Consider the following 17,735-nt stretch of genomic DNA (forward strand, 5'->3'; position numbering starts at 1 on the left):
AATGATTTTATTTGGTCGGTTAAGAATTGGATTCTCTTATTTGTAATTGCAAACTTGCAGAAAGTTATCCGTTGCGCTTTTCGTACTGGAAGTATATCCAGTAAAAGCTTGAAACTTCCCTTCAAATTAACTGATATTTGTTCTTTGAAAATTGGCTTCTTTGCAAGCGGCAAAACAATTACAGTATATTTTGCTTTGCTGCCTTTATACTTAAGTGCACATTTAAGATACCTACCCACATTATTCTTAACATTTATAACGAAACTCCTCCGATAGATGCATTCAACATACCTGCACATTGGCGATACCTGCCTTAAAAATTGTGCAACTATTATTAACTATCAAAGAAAGCATTAGGTTTACCTGCACTGGCCCTACAATTACCTAATTTTACAAGCTTTTATTTATTTTGCTCATCTCGCAGAACAACGAAAATGGCTATCAATTAATGTAGTTATATAGATAATTAGATACCATTCGGTAAAAATTTCGCTTGCATAAATTTCTACGTGGTAAGTGCTCCTCCATTATTTGGTTTCATAGGGATTCGGATACCTTCCTCATTGAAGTAGTAAAGAAAATTCGCTTAAGTGCTTTTTTCGGTTAAGTGCACAAGTTTTTCGTGCAAAGAAGGATGTGCAGCTAAGCAAAATATACTGTATTTAAGAAAATACACTAAAGGCCGGTCCACATAGAACTTTCGCGTTGGCTCTGGCGTTGGTGTTGGTTTGACAGAACGCACGTTAAAAGTATGCTTGCTACTAACGACAGACAAACTAACATTTCATATCAATAATAATTATAATAATAGATTGGCGCTTATACATATGTTAGTGTTTGGCCGAGCTTCCCCTCCGATATGTGGCGTGCGCCTTGGTGTTGTGACACAAAGCGGAAAGACCTACAGTTTTACGCCGACTCCGAACGACGATTGTATTTTTATGAGAAGCTTGAATTTTTATGCTGGCAGAAATACACTCGGAAGTTTGCCATTGCCTGCCGATTGACGACTGCTGTTAAGAAAAAAACCTTTTTCTATATTTTTGCGATGTTGATTTGACCAGGGCTTGAACCCAGGTGCTGAGGAGTGAAAGAGCGCACTGCTTACCACTACACCACAGCGGCCGACATCATCAATACTTGCATGAAAAACGAGATTCATTGCCCGCACTTGATTAAGAAATAAACATTTTTCACATAATTTTATTTATTTGCAACAGCTGACGAACGACGCACGCGAAAAGTTGAGAGTAGGCCATCTTTCTGCTTTATGTTGGCGTTAGCGTTGCCAAATTTTGACTATGTGGACGGCTGCATTTGAATTCATGTATTCATAGTCAGCTGTTGAAGAGACTCTAACGCCAAAGTTGAATGTGGACGGGCCTTTATTGTTTGCCATTCAATAGCTTTCGGCCATCTGAAACCAATGGCAGGAGGTATAAAAATGGAATATAAAGACACATATCATTATCCGTATTTGGGGATTTTGATTGTCTCGATTTCGTAGCTGGAAGCAACAAATAATAAAAGCAAGAATAAATTGATTTTAAACTTAACAAGTAAAGAGGTATAAGTTCGGGCGAAACCGTTGCAGGTATCAAATATAGTTTTTTCACTTTTCTGTAAACTACATGAATAGCTGCGGTTCTGCCGATTCCTAACATTTTCGATAATATGCTCAATTAGACTTGAGCGTGTATGAATCGGTAACAAAGTTGGCGGCGAGTTAATTTTTTTACAAGTAAGGGGTAAATAAAACTTCACTAGCCCATGAGGTTAGTGAACTTTTTGACAAATGCATAGAACATTTTGACAATCCCAAAGATTGTTGATTTCTGTCATTGTTCATTAAATCCCAGCACCAAATTTAAGCCAAAACAATAAAATATTAGGAAATGGAGCCACCAGCAAAACAAAATTAAGAAGTATTGCACTATATTAAATATTTATTGAAAACACATTTCTTTAATTGGTTAAAGTTAAATTTATTAAAAGCTTAAATTAATGAATTGCAATCAATTAGATGATTCCTTAAAATATTCATTTCACTTCAATTTGTAATATTTTATTTCGCATAAATCTGCGGTTATCACAAATTTACAGCTGCAAAAAAGATTTCATTCCACACCGCATATTTGCAAAACTGTCTCACCATAGTAAAAATTAGTGTTGCGAAGTATCGAGTACTTTTGAGGAGCGAGGTCTTTGGTATCGATACTTTTAAGGATCTGATATTTTCGAAAGTACTGAGTACTTTCACTTTACTTTTCACTTTATTCAAATTAGTATTATAATTGGAAACTATTGAAACTTCAAATTGAGGACAATCATTTCTGAATACCGGTAAATGTAAACAAAACACAGTACTTTTAAGTATCTATGCGAAACGTAATACTGAGTACATTGAATCGATCCTGAGAACCGAGTATTTTTGAATACTGAGTACTTTCGAGTTCCCCTGTGAGTACTTTCGAGTCCTTTTTGAGAACTGAGTTATTTGGAGTATCTTTATCGATACTTTTAAAAATCGAGTGCGGTCGATCCTTTTGAGAATCGAGTTCTGAGTATTTTTGGTATCGATACTGCCCAACACTATTATTCACCAGCTTTTCCCACAGAACTTTGTTACCGATTCACACAGGCCCTTAATGAAATATTTTATTTAACTGGGCTTGGTAGAAATCGAACTTATGTAGACATAAGTGCGCGATTTCCTGTTAAGGTATTATTGTAAGTTTGGAGTAAATTATCCTCCTTATTTATTATTGAAATATAGGAATTTACGTATTTCTGAAAGTTATCGGTATATAGGGCGTAGGGCAATAACTCCACCGAGTTTGGTAGAAATTGATAAATCGGTTACCGATATGCACATATATATATGTATATGTAGTTAGTAGTGAGCGGCACCACGTTTGCTTTCCAAATCTTTGTAATAATCTGATTTACTGCTACAAGGTTATCGCAAACAGTGATGGGCACACCTAAATACTTTTGTACTTAAAGTACCACTTTGGGCACTAAATATACAAATACTTAGTATTTGGAGATGTCTAAATATTCAAGTAAAAAGAACTTAGGTATTTACTACTAAGTACTATTTACTTAGGTATTTAGGAGCTGCTAAGTACCCAAGTAAACAATGGAGTGCAATGGGGTATAGTCATTGCGCTGGGTATGCAGTTACAGTTGCATGGCTATACTCAATCCCGACTCTTGCGTCCTCGTTCGCGCACTCTGGGCAACGTGAGCAACCCATATGCGAGATGCGGTAACCAATCCGAGTGGAGCCTTGGGTCACGGCAGAAAGAGAGGGAGCTTCGGTGGGGCCACTCTGACTTATTCGGTTTAAGGGCTCACTGAAGTCTGCAGCGTCTGTTCACCAGTAGGTGCGGCTGCAAGCGGGTGTCTGCTATATAAACGTGTATTTGGTTGCGAAACCACCCCCGTCCCAGCAATGGGTTGTGCGCTGGGCTTGGGACCCGCCACGTAAAAACCACTTCCAGTGAAGAAGCAAGGCAAAGCCTCGGATGAGACCCCCCCTTATGATGACGACCACGGCAAATGTTTAAAGGACTACGATTTGAGGGCATGCACCTGGAATGTCCGGACCCTTAATGGGGAAGGTGCCTCTGCCCGGCTGGTTGATGTCCTCGTAAGGACAAAAGCTGACATCACCGCCATCCAAGAAATGCGTTGGACGGGGCAAGGCAAAGAATGTCTGGGGCCTTGAGCCGTCTACTACAGCTGCCATATAAAGGAGCGCAAATTTGGTGTTGGATTTGTGGTGGGAGAGAGACTCCGTCGCCGAGTACTGTCGTTCACCCCGGTGGACGAGCGTCTAGCACAATCCGCGTCAAAGCGAGATTCGTCAACATCTCGCTCATCTGCGCCCATGCCCCGACGGAAGAGAAGGATGAGGCATCCAAGGATCTCTTCTATGAGCGCTTGGAGCGCACGTACGAGCGCTGCCCCCGTCATGATATCAAAATCGTGCTTGGCGACTTCAATGCCAGGGTGGGCAAAGAAGGGATCTTTGGAACCACCGTCGGAAAATTCAGGCTCCACGACGAAACGTCCGACAACGGATTGAGGCTGATCGACTTCGCCGGGGCCCGAAACATGGTAGTATGCAGTACTAGGTTCAAGCATAAAAAGATCCATCAAGCTACCTGGCTGTCTCCGGATCGAAAAAACGAGAAACCAAATCGATCATGTTGTGATAGACGGAAGGCACGCTTCCAGTGTTTTAGACGTACGCACACTCCGAGGCCCAAACATCGACTCGGACCACTATCTTGTTGCAGCCAAGATACGCAACCGCCTCTGTGCAGCAAAAAATGTGCGCCCAAATATGCAAGGAAAGCTTAACGTCGAAAAGCTGCAATCACAACAGACAGCCAGCGCTTTCGCTACTCGACTCTCAGCCCGAAAGAACAACTGGTACGATGAGGAGTGTCAGGAAGCTGCAGAAAAAAAAGATGCCGCCTACAGGGCCACGCTGCGATCGGGCGCAACGCGCGCTATGTGGGACCGCTATAGGGATCTGAAGAGGGAAGCGAGACGTATTTGCCGCAACATGAAGAGAGAGGCAGAAATACGTGAGTGCGAAGAGCTTGAAATGCTGGCCGACAGGAGGAATGCCCAAAAATTTTACCAGAGAGTTAGGCGACTTACGGAAGGTTTAAAGACCGGGGCGCACTCCTGTAAGAACAATAATGGCGACCTAGTAACTGATGTCCAGAGCGTACTTAAATTATGGAGGGAACACTTTTCCGCCCTACTAAATGGCAGCAGCACAGAAAGTTGTGGAGAAGAAGAACCCGAGCCCGCAGTCGATGATGACGGAGTCGACGTTCCACCGCCTGACTATGACGAGGTACGTATAGCAATAACGCGGCTGAAAAACAACAAAGCCGCTGGAGCTGACAGCCTGCCAGCTGAGCTATTCAAGTACGGCGGCGAGGAGTTGATAAGGTGCATGCATCAACTCTTGTGCAGAATATGGTCAGATGAACGCATGCCCGACGACTGGAATTTAAGTGTGCTCTGCCCAATCCACAAGAAAGGTGACCCCGCCATTCGCGCCAACTACCGCGGGATCAGCCTTCTAAGCATAGGTTACAAGGTCTTATCGAGCGTATTGTGTGAAAGACTGAAGCCCACCGTCAATGAACTGATTGGGCCTTATCGGTGTGGCTTTAGACCTGGAAAATCCACCATAGACCAGGTATTCACAATACGCCAAAACTTGGAAAAGACCCGCGAGAAAAGGATGGACTCTCACCACCTATTTGTCGACTTTAAAGCCGCCTTTGACAGCACTAAAAGGAGTTGCCTATACGCCGCTATGTCTGAATTTGGCATCCCCTCAAAACTTATATGGATGTGTAAAATGACGTTGAGCAATACCACCAGCTCCGTGAGAATTGGGAAAGACCTCTCCGAGCCGTTCGCCACAAAACGGGGTTTCAGACAGGGCGACTCCCTTTCATGTGATTTCTTTAATCTGATGTTGGAGAAGATAATAAGAGCTGCAGAACTGAACCGCTCAGGAACAATTTACTACAAGAGCGTGCAATTGCTGGCTTATGCCGATGATATCGACATCATCGGTAGCAAAAACCGCGAAGTCTGTTCTGCCTTTTCCAAGTTGGATAGGGAAGCAAAGCGAATGGGTCTGGTGGTAAACGAGGACAAGACGAAGTATCTCCTGTCATCAAACAAACAGTCAGCACATTCGCGCCTTGGCACCCACGTCACTGTTGACAGTTACAATTTCGAGAAAGTAGAGAATTTCGTTTACTTGGGAACCAGCATTAACACCGATAATAATGTCAGCATTGAAATCCAACGTAGGATCACTCTTGCCAACAAGTGCCACTTTGGACTGAGTAGGCAATTCAGGAGTAAAGTCCTCTCTCGACGTACGAAAACCACGCTCTATAAGTCACTCATCATGCCCGTGCTGGTATATGGCGCAGAAGCATGGACAATGACAACATCCGATGAGGCGGCTCTTGGGGTGTTTGAGAGAAAGATTTTGCGGAAGATTTACGGTCCTTTACGCGTTGGCGACGGCGAGTACCGCAGACGATGGAACGATGAGCTGTATGAGCTTTACAACGATATGGACATAGTGCAGCGAATTAAAATACAGCGGCTCCGCTGGCTTGGTCATGTCGTTCGAATGGACACCGACGCTCCAGCTCTGAAAGTATTCAACTCGGAACCCGCTGGTGGTAGCAGAGGAAGAGGGAGGCCCCCACTGCGATGGAAGGATCAGGTGGAGAAGGACTTGGCTTCACTTGGCGTTTCCAATTGGCGTCAGTTGGCACAGAGGAGAAACGACTGGCGTGCTTTGCTGAACTCGGCCAAAATCGCTTAGGCGGTTACAGCGCCAAAAAAGAAGAAGAAGAAATACCCAAGTAAAAAATATTTAGGTATTTAGGAGCTACTAGATATTAAAGTAAGAAAAACTTGAGCATTTAGGAGCTGCTAGATACCAAAGTACAAAAAATTAAAGTATTTAGCAGGCGCTAAATACTATGGTCCGAAGTACTCAGGTACCTTGGGGAAGCAAAATACTTTCACTAAAGTACCAAGGTATTTAGTCGATGGGTAAATACTTTCAAACTAAATACTGTATAATTTAGGAGAAATTTAGAGAATTAACACCTCACCTTACACTCACCTCAACCTACTTTACCACAACTCACTTCACCTCTCCTCAAATCAACTCACCACATACAAACTCACCACACGTCACCTAAACTCACCACACCTCAATTTGGGAACTGTTTCGGGATTTGAGAGATTCTTCAGACTAAATCAGCACTTTCAAGACTATTTCGGGGTTTTCGGGAACATTTCGGGATTTTCGAAGCTATTTCGTAATTCTTTAGGGATTCCCGGAATCTTTGTTTGAGATTTTCGGGATTCTCGGAACTAATATCGGGATTTTCGAGACGACGATTTAGGGATTTTGAAAACTAGTTTCGGGATTTTTGGGACTCGTGCACCATTTTTGGATTTTTAGGACTAATTGCAAGTTTTTGGGACTTTGGGGACTGTTTCGAGATTTTTGGGACTTTCAGGATTCTCGGAACTAATATCAGTATTCTCGGGACTTTTGGGACTTTCAGCAGTATTTTGCAATTCTCGGGAGTAATTTCGAAATTTTTGGGACTCCGGGACTATTTTTCGATTTTTGGTACTTATATCGGCCTTTGGGGACTATTTCCAGATTTTTGGGGCTTATTTCGGATTTACGGGGTTTTCGGGATTCTCGAGAAAAACTTCGGGACTGTTGGGACCTTCGGGGCTATTTAGGGATTTTTCGGACTAATTTCGGATTTTTGGGACTCTCGGAACCATTTCGGGATTATCGGGAGTAATTTAGGTATTTTTGGGACTTTCGGGACTATTTCCAGATTTTTGGGACTAATTTAGGATTTTTGGAACTGTCGGGTCTATTTCGAGATTATCGGGAGTAATTTCGGGACTTTTGGGACTTTCGACACTATTTCCAGATTTTTGGGACTTATTTTGGATTTTTGGAACATTCGGGTCTATTTCGGGATTTTTGGGAATTACGGGAGTATTTCGGAATTTTTGGCATTCGGGGCTATTTCGGGATTTTTAGAACTAATTTAGGAACTTTCGGACTTTCGGCACTATTTCAAGATTTTTGGTATTTTCGGGACTATTTCGTAATTCGCCGAACTCATTTTGCGATTTTTGGGACTTAATTCGGGACCTTTTGGGCTTTCGGGAGTATATCGATTTTTTTGGGACTTTTTTTTGGAATTTTGAGACTTTCGAGACCGTTTCGGGGTTTTCAGGAGTATTTCGGGATTTTTGGATTAATTTCGGATTTTTGGAACATTTGGGACTATTCCTCCATTTTTGGGAATTTTGGGCCTTATTTCGGATTTTTGGAACTTTCGGGACTATTTCGGGATTCTCGGAACTAATTTCGGAACTGTTGGGACTTTCGGGGCCATTTAAGGATTTTTGGGACTATCGGAACTATTTCCGGATTATCGGGAGTAATTTAGGTATTTTTGGGACTTTCGAGACTATTTCCAGATTTTTGGGACTTATTTTGGACTTTTGGAGCTTTTCGGGTCTATTTCGCGTTTGTCGGGAGTAATTTCGAGATTTTTGGGACTGTAAGGACTATTTCGGGCTTATATTGACTAATTTCGGGACTTTCGGGTCTATTTTGAGAGTCTCGGAACTAATTTTGGGAATTTCGGGATTCTCGGGATTAATTCCGGGATTTTCGAGACTACCTTAGGATTTTTGTGGACTCCCGGGAGTATCTTTGTTTTTGGGCCTAATTTTAGTGTTTTGGGACATTTGAGGCCGTTTAGGGATTTGTGGGAATAATTTCGGATTTTTGGGACTTTCGGGACTATTTTTTGATTTTTGAGACTTTCGGGACCATTTGGGAATTTGGGACTAATATAGGAACCTTAAGACTTTCGAAACTACTTCAGAAAGTCCCAAAATTCCCAAACTAGTCCCAGGAATCCCGGAAGTCCCAAAAGCTCCATAGTAGTCTCGAAAATCTCAAAATAATCCCGGCAGTCCCAAAAATCCGAATTGAGTTCCAAAAATTTCTAAATAATCCCCAAAGTCCCGAAATTAGTTCCAAGAATCCCGAAATAGTCCTAAAACTTCCAAAAATTCCAAGAAACTCCCGAAATTCCCAAAAATACCTAAATTACTCCCGATAATCCCGAAATAGACCCGAAAGTCCCAAAAATCCTAAATTAGTCCCAAAAATCTGGAAAAAGTCCCGAAAGTTCCAAAAATACCTAAATTACGCCCGATAATACCGAAATAGTCCCGAGAGTCCCAAAAATCCGAAATTAGTCCCAAAAATCCCTAAATAGCCCCGAAGGTCCCAACAGTCCCGAAATTATTCCCGAGAATCCCGAAAACCCCATAAATCCGAAATAATCCCCAAAAATCTGGAAATAGTCCCCAAAGGCCGATATAAGTCCCAAAAATGGAAAAATAGTTCCTGAGTCCCAAAAATTTCGGAATTACTCCCGAGAACTGCAAAATACTGCCAAAAGTCCCGAAAATCCCGATATTAGTTCCGAGAATCTTGAAAGTCCCAAAAATCCCGAAACTGTCCCGAAAGTCCCAAAAACTTGAAATTAGTCCTAAAAATCCAAAAATAGTCCAGGAGTCCCAAAAATCCCGAGAATCTCGAAATTCTCCCGAAAATCCCGCTATTAATTTCGAGAATCCCGAAAGTCTCAAAACTAGTTCCCAAAGTCCCTAAATATTGTGAAAGTCGTCTCGAAAATCCCGATATTAGTTCCGAGAGTCCCGAAAATCTCAAACCCTAAATCCCTAAAGAATTACAAAATAGGTTCGAAAATCCCAAAATAGTCCCGAAACCCCCGAAATAGTCTTGAAAATCCTGATTTAGTCTGAAGAATCTCTCAAATCCCGAAACAGTTCTCAAATTGAGGTGTGGTGAGTTTAGGTGAGGTGTGGTGAGAACGGGTGTGATGAGTTCAACTATGGTGAGTTAAGATTTGTAGGATTTTGGTGTAGAAATAGAAGGTGTGGTGAGTTTAGGGGAGGTGTGGTGAGTTTGTATTTGGTGAGTTGGTTTGAGGAGAGATGAATTGAGTTGTGGTAAAGTAAGTTGAGGTGAGTGTAAGGTGAGGTGTTAATTCTCTAAATTTCTCCTAAATTATACAGTATTTAGTATGAAAGTATTTACCCATCGACTAAATACCTTGGTACTTCAGTGAAAGTATTTTGCATCCCCAAGGTACATGACTACTTTGGACCAGAGAATTTAGCGCCTACTAAATACTTTCGTCTTTTGTACTTCGGTATCTAGCAGCTCCTAAATACTCAAGTTTTTCTTACTTTAATATCTAATAGCTCCTAAATACCTAAATATTTTTTACTTGGGTATTTAGCAGCTCCTAAATACCTAAGTAAATAGTACTTTGGTATTTACAACAACACAAAATACCTAAATTCTTTTGTACTTAGTATTTAATACTTAGTAAATACAATTTTGCCCATCACTGATCCCAAACATACAGGCTAACCTAATATTCACGCACGCCGCCAATTTATTGTCAAAAATTTCTCATGCACATGCAACTTGTATGAGATCAACCGAATTTGAACGGCGTGCGTATGAAGCTAACTCAATTTCCAATTTTTGTTCTGCGTGACATTTTGATTTGACGTTTCGCTCAATGAAATCAAATGCAAACGCATGGAAGTCAATTTCGGGTGACGCAAAAAAACAAATTCGACGGCATGCGTACCAAAACGCAAGCCGCGAATATTAGGTTAGCCTGATAGATTTCGAGTTAGTTAGCTTTAATAATTACTGATTTATCGCAGTTTTCGTATTTCTGTAAATTTCCGTTATATGGGAGGTATGCGTGGTTATTATCCGATTCCAAAAATTTTCATCAGATTTCGTAGTGAGACTCTAAGGGCCAAATTCACAGTGCGTAGTTAACTCGGAATCGACAGTTAACTAAAGTTTTTCAGTACAAAAATCTGTAGTTAACTGCCGATTCTGAGTTAACTACGCACTGTGAATTTGGCCCTAAGTAATGTTCATACCGAGTTTGGTGGGGGTGGGTTAAGCGGCTACTGAGAAACAGTATTTATTTTTAAGTGAGCCGGGCCACACTCATTTTCAAAATATTTCGTACGGGCATGTGCTGGAAATCACGCGATTTCATTCCGAAACCGAAATTGCAAATTGCACGAATTAATTTGAGGTGTGATTGTCAGACAACAGACACTTGTATTTCATTTTGAATTGAAGATTTGCGTTAAATTGAGCGTTTTCTGCTTATTTAAAACATCAAACCAACTGGAAGAGTCAGGAGAGAGTTGAGGAACGTCTTCTGAGAGACCACTACAATACTTTGGATATCTGTGTAAGTGTGTATACATAGCTGTCTCCCCAACATTAACGTACGACATCTCTTTGTAGCTTTGTTTCGCACCACAGGATAAAAAGAGAAGCTTTTCCAAAATGTTATTTACGATACTAGGTCTTTGATAAAGCCGTCGTCCATACCTGTTGGGCTGAAATTAGCAGCCACGTTGAGATGTCTCGTGGAAGGGGGGTTCCAACGATCCATCGAAAAGGGTTCTTATATTGCACTTGATAGGACGACAGTGTCAAAAATTTTAAAAGAGATGTTAAATATTTTAGAACGGACGCAGTCTCCACAGTGGATGACGCAATATGAAGATCGCCAGTCTAAGTTACATTTTTTAAACAAATTTGCGATTCCTGGAGTGAATGACTGCGCCGACGGGACGCACATCAAATTACTAAAACCCCGCGACAACGAAGATTTGCATTTAAATAGAAAAGGTTATTTTAGCGTCAATACCCTGAGTAAGTTAAATAATTATATACAAAATTAACATTGGAATGTTTGCAGGTATGTGATTATAAAATGGTTCTACAAGCTGGGGATGCGTCCCATACGGGAGCAAGCCATGATTCTTTTGTTTTTAATTTATCCAGTATAAAGCGGTCTTTGTTATCTAGTTATGAAAGCGGTGATCATAGCTCCTGGCTGCTTGGGGACTCTGGCTATGCATTAGAACAATTTTTGCTCACATCCTATCGCAATCCAACTGCTGGAACATCGCAACATAGATTTAATTTGCAACATGCTCAGGCCCGTAACATAGTTGAAAGACAAATTGGAGTGCTTAAAAGTTGTTTTAAATATTTGCAAACCGTTTTGCCATATACCCCTCAGAAAGTTGTTAAAATTATTAATGTATGCTGTGCTTTTCATAACATATGTCGATTTCATAATGATGATGATACGTATTTGCTGAAGAAGTAATCGATGATGAGCCTGGTGGTCAGTCTTCAAACTATAGCGACAAATATCAGGAACAAATTGCAAACAATTTTATGCAAACACTTTAAGTTTTATTAAACACTAGTATATATCCGCGTATTGCACCCCATGTTCTTATACATGGATGCATACTTACATTTCTGTTGTTTTATGCAATTTTCTATTAATTTCTCAAAGCCGTTGCTTCGCGTTTTCAAAATGGAAAAAATATGCCGATTTTGATTTCTGGCACATGCCAGATCTTTGCGATTTGATGTTCAAAAACGAAAACGGAAAAGTGAAACTGAGCACATGTCAGCACGTTCTCGGAGAAACCGAATTGTAGCACATGCCCGATAATTGTCTTATTTTAAGCCGAAATTCTATTTCACTTTCCAACTTTCAACAATTTGGATACAGTATTTACGAAAATATCGTATTGTTTGCCTTTTTCAAAAATACCGTTGGTGGGCGTAGTTAGCGTTGTCCGATTTCGCCCGTTTTAATACCAACCTACCTTGAATGAAGGGCAACCTTTATACCGAATTTCGTTGAGATATCTAAATTTTTGTTTGAGTTATCGTGTACATGGACCGACGGACATACATTGCTAAATCGGCTTCTCCTTTCAATCTGCGTAATTGGTATATATGTGTATGTCTATATCTATCTCGATTCCTTTAGGCTGTTGCAAACAACCGTTATGAGAACAAAGTTATAATACCCTTTTGCAAAAGTGCGCTCGGGTGTCCAAAAACTATAATTACCTGTTTAACACGCTTCTTGGAAGTGCTCACGCGAAATAATCCAACCTTGTTCAAACCGTGCTCTTCGAGATATCTTATACACGACGTTATGAATGAAGGTACTTGCAATGAATTGTTGTTTGTTTCATGTAGGTCCTTAAAATCAGTAGAATCTTGCAGCTTGAAACCATGTAAATCAAAGTCTTGACTTCGACGCCTTATATCTGATTGACTTTGTGACATTTGCATCGATGTAGACTTTGAGAGAGGGCCAAAGTAAGCCGAACTCGATTTACCGCGTCCGCTATCAGAGCGGTTATCACCTCTATGTGGGGACACCAGAAAACTAGTACTCGATGGCAGGCTTTCATAGGAACGCACCTTAATATATATAAGTTCCAAAGACAATACTATATTATTTGCAACTATACTGTTACTTACATTTTCATTCAGCTTGCTTGAAGATTCACTGCCACAACCGCTGCGAAAAAGTGCTGCTATAGAGTTTCTAGAGCCGCGTTCCGATGATGCCTTCAAATTACTATCACGTTTCTTATCATTAACCAAGCAACATTCCAAAGAGTTGCCGAATATACCACTACCACCACCTGTTTTTATTGCAAATCAAAGGATAAAACAGTAGAGCAAAATGTAAAAGTACACTGCGGAAAGAGTTTAGTTACGTCATATAAATATGTTTCTCTTAACACTTGATTTGGTTATAGTTACATTATTTGATTTTAGTTACCCAACATTATGTTGATAGAAATATATTTAGCTAACTCTTTTCACAGTGTAAATACTCACTTTGGTCCTCTTTTTTACTGATATCAAAGAAACTTGTCGTTATTGCCTTCTTCTTGGGTAGAACCCGTCGTTTTTGCGATTTACCATCGTGATCTATTGCAGTTGGAATGACGTATGCAAGAATAAGAAAAGGCTCAAATAATATAAACATGTATGTACATTAGGGTGGCCGTTGAGTATAAGGGAACCATTTTTTCAACATTCTTTTTGGTTACGCCACTATATTTTTTCCTTTTGATCTAAGACATAACCACAAAAAATTGCAACTCATTTGGTACACATTAAAGCGGGCCGCGCAGTCGTTAAAGTCTCCCGTTTTCGAAAAATCAACTACATAGTATATAGGTATTTTGCATTTTATTTTGTTTTAATGGATTAAGTTTCAACTTATTATATGTACATAAATTGATAGAGCTTGCGATCTAAATTAGAAAAGGACGTACAGTATCTTTTTTTCAAAAATAAATAGTTTAATAGTAAAACGTTTAACAAATGCCGATTTCTTTTCTACAGAAAAATGTAACCTTCTCTTTGCCCTCTACGCATAAACACTAAGAAGAGGGCGATGAGAAGGCAACATTTTATGTAGAAACGAAAACGCCAAAAGACACACATGTTAGGGACCCTACAGGGACCTAGTTGTGAACTAGAATTCTATCGATAGCTACTATGTCTTTGTAGTTGCACCAACAAATATCGATTTGTGTGAGTTTGGGAATTCTCTCTGTTAACTATTTAAACGCTAGTGTTACATATATGTAACGCTTAAATTTCGTGGAGTAATATTGTTGTTATTAAAATTTCTATTACATAACACGATTCACGAGTGTTACATATATGTTTCAGGTCGTACAGACACCCCTTTATAGAGGTAGAAACTTTTTATTATGGGTTTTTGAACATATCCTCCAAAATTTGGTTCCTCTAAATTTCCTCTTTTGCTATCGCGTTTAATGAATTAATGCGTTGCAAAAAAAATATCAATTGATGAAATATAACCCACTTGTAGTTAGTTTTTTTTCGGGATTTCTATAAAATATATAACTTGTAGTAAGCTACAAAAAGCTAAGTTGAAACTAGCTGACAAGTAATGTAGGAGTAATGCAGGAAATAGTTTTCTTTAAACGCGTTTCTATTTAAATATCCTGCACTTCGCAAATACTTTTTCGAATTGAGGACAAATAAAAGGAAAATCGAAATTTCATATTATTATTTTGAAGTTATGTCTGACGGAGTTCGAATATGGGACCACCTACAGCAGAATATGTAAACAAATATGAAAAAATATTTTGTTTTTCCTCTTGATATTTTATGTCCAAAAGTAGTTAGGTACAAGTTAGTTACGTCAAATGCAGAGGTAACTTTCGTCAAAGAAAACATACAGATAATAGTGACTTTTAGTTCCATCCTAATGAACTTAAAGTTAGCTTATAGTTAGATACATTTCCTGCAGGGTGACTAACGACTTGTTGGATATACCCGTGTTGTTGTTGTGATTCTTCTTGAACATGAGTATTCTTTCACCCATCCTATTTTTAATTGAAATTGAAACTGCTGTGCCGAAAATAAACCACGCAGCTAATTTAGGCGCCAGATATCACAGGTGCCCGATAAATTTTATTACGGCTGCCTCGCTAATTTTATAATTGATGCTCATATAATCAAACATCGATCGTAAAAATTAAAAGTCGTGATGTGGGACTTGGATTGCAAGTGAAGCCTTAAACCATGCATTTAAATACACTCGCAGTAATAATCTCAATCTAGTCATACAACATAGGGCTTTAGCCATCGATTTGCCGCCATGAATCGCTCAGGGGAACGCACAATCAGATTACACGCAGCACTCATATACAATGCAGTTAACTCTAAAAACTCTTTGTAGTCATTACGAACATGTTCCCTTTTTAAATTACATTTTACAAGTTCCTGTCTTCCATACCAGATGATAGCTTTGTTCAATCTATTTTCGCCCACGGAAGGAAGCTACTTTCCATCCCCATGTATTGTTAAAGGGCTTGGCTCAGGAAATTGAAAGTGTTCTCGATACTCAAGAACCCTTTCTCTCGCAATTGACCACGTTGCTTCCTGATTGAAGTACGATTAAGTATTAGCTCATTGGGATCTTGGCCGAAAGCTTCTACTGCCGTGGATAGTAAGTAACCAGCCTTTCTGTCAATAATTTTAATCTTATCTAAAACAGCAGCCAGTCTAGATGAACTACATTGTTTTGTACCTCTGGGAGGAGGAGGAGGCGTGCAGAAACGTCCACCTTTATGCCGCTCTATACCTGCATCCTCTACTTCCACGCTAATATCATATTTTTTCTAGCATTCAGAGGAACTAGGTGTTTCCAGGGGGAACATTCACTCAGACCTTCAAAACGAATCCCAAAACTAAAGTTTTGTCATAGCATACAAAAACGGCAAGTGACCTTAGCAGTATGTAAACGTTTCCTTGTTTTACCTTGTTGGTTTTGGAGGTTTCTTATCTTTCTGTTATCTTTCTTCTCAATCCGTTACCTCTTTCCTTTTTTCTTTTTGTGAAAGTTTTCTATCAGGGCCAATCATACAACCTTCACGACCATGATTTCTTTGCGAAATTAGAAACTGTCGGTCGTCTACAATTTTAATTGATTCTAATGAATGAAGCGGCTACGTCGAACAGGTCTTCTAAATTTTTTATGAACTTCTCCCGATACTTTTTTTTCTGTTGTTGTCGTTCTGGACTTAGATTTTTGGAATTTACGCCACTTCTCATATAGTTGCACTATCTTTGGCACACATTTCACTTTAAGATGGGTGGGGATTCGAGCCTTCGCCCAAAATACAAAAATTTCATTCACTGCCGTGCACACACTTTCCTTTAATAATAATATAATAATAGATTGGCGCTTACACATTTGTTAGTGTTTGGCCGAGCTTCTCCTCCGACTTGTGGCGTGCGCCTTGATGTTGTCACACAAAGCGGAGGGACCTACAGTTTTACGCCGACTCCGAACGGCGATTGTATTTTTATGAGAAGCTGTTTTTCATGGCAGAAAAACACTAGGAGATTTGCCATTGCCTGCCGAGGGACGACCGCTGTTAAGAAAAAACCTTTTTTCTATATTTTTTTGCGATGTTACTTTGAACACGGTTTGAACCCAGATGCTGCGGAGTGGAAGCGCGCACTGCTTACCTTTACACCACAGCGGCCGACACACTTTCTTTTACGCTCTTATTTTTCTCACGTATATCGTGAAACAATCTCGACAATACTTTTTTATAGAAAGGAAGCTTCAAACCAGTAATTTCGCGACTGATATTGCCAACGAAGAAAACATTGTCATGCTTCCGCAATTTCACACCTACACCAGTTACGTTCGTCATAATTTCACTACGTAGTATTTAAGGTGAAACACGTGTTTTGAAACTAGTAAAGATTTTTAGATTCCCTGAATTAGTGGTATACACCGCGTACTTAATAACAAAGTATCTAGCATTTCAATTATATTCAAATGAAAACTTTTAATTCAAATCAAAATTTTATCAAATAAAGAAATGCATACATCATGAGTGCACAGATGTCGTAAATTCAAAATACTTAGCTAATAATATCGATGCTGTCAATAAGAGGTGGTCTGTATGCACTTTGAATAAATCGTAGGAGAAGACGTTTCAGCGCATATTACTCATAAGCAGGGAACGGATTTTTAGGACCTAAAAACCTATAAAAAAGGCAAAATAAAATAACGAAATAGGCTGGAACAGGCAAAATAAAATAGCGAAAAAGGCAGGAAAAGGCACTAGGTGTTGCAAAAAAGGCAAAAAAAGGCAAAACAAAATAGCAAAAAAGGCAGGAAAAGGCAAAAAAAGCAAAATAAGGCACCTAAAAGACAGAAAATACGAAGAACAATCAAAAAATACATTTATATTACAAGTAAAAAGAGAAAAACTATGAACTAGTTTCATTATATGAAAAATTTGTACTTCGAATCTTTGACTATTTTATCTTTTCGGGTTTCTAACTCATAAAACTTTAATCTGTATAGTTGTAGTAACAATGAACCACAAGATGCATTTTGAAGTTTTCTGGTAGCATTTTCATTCGATTTTCGCGAAGAAAAGCCTTGAATGTACTAAATGTGCGCTCGACGTAAGTTGATACAAGTGGAGCCTAATTTAAATATGGAACGTTTGAAACGTTCATATTATCAGGAATAAGGGCGTTTTCCTCGCCCTTTATAATTCTATCAACACCCCTTATAGTCTCCAAGCCTTCGTTAGCTGAGAAAACGGCTTTGGATTTTTCCAACACCAATTTG

The 17,735-nt window shown here is 39.6% G+C and overlaps 1 protein-coding gene across 1 annotated transcript in view; it reads right to left on the reverse strand.

Moving 5' to 3' along the window:
* Positions 1–17,735, reverse strand: part of LOC118745510 (rho GTPase-activating protein 6-like) — a 193,791-nt gene that overhangs the window by 99,274 nt on the left and 76,782 nt on the right. Inside the window, exons 4-6 of the mRNA XM_036478959.1 lie at positions 13,430–13,522; positions 13,064–13,230; positions 12,644–13,003 (exon numbers count right to left, since the gene is read on the reverse strand). Coding sequence (XP_036334852.1) covers positions 12,644–13,003; positions 13,064–13,230; positions 13,430–13,522 — 620 coding nt within the window. The remainder of the gene's footprint in view (positions 1–12,643; positions 13,004–13,063; positions 13,231–13,429; positions 13,523–17,735) is intronic.

This window comes from Rhagoletis pomonella, unplaced genomic scaffold (genome assembly GCF_013731165.1).
Source record: "Rhagoletis pomonella isolate Grant_MI unplaced genomic scaffold, Rhpom_1.0 Rhpom_scaffold_00009, whole genome shotgun sequence".
Classification (NCBI taxonomy): Eukaryota; Metazoa; Arthropoda; class Insecta; order Diptera; family Tephritidae; genus Rhagoletis; species Rhagoletis pomonella.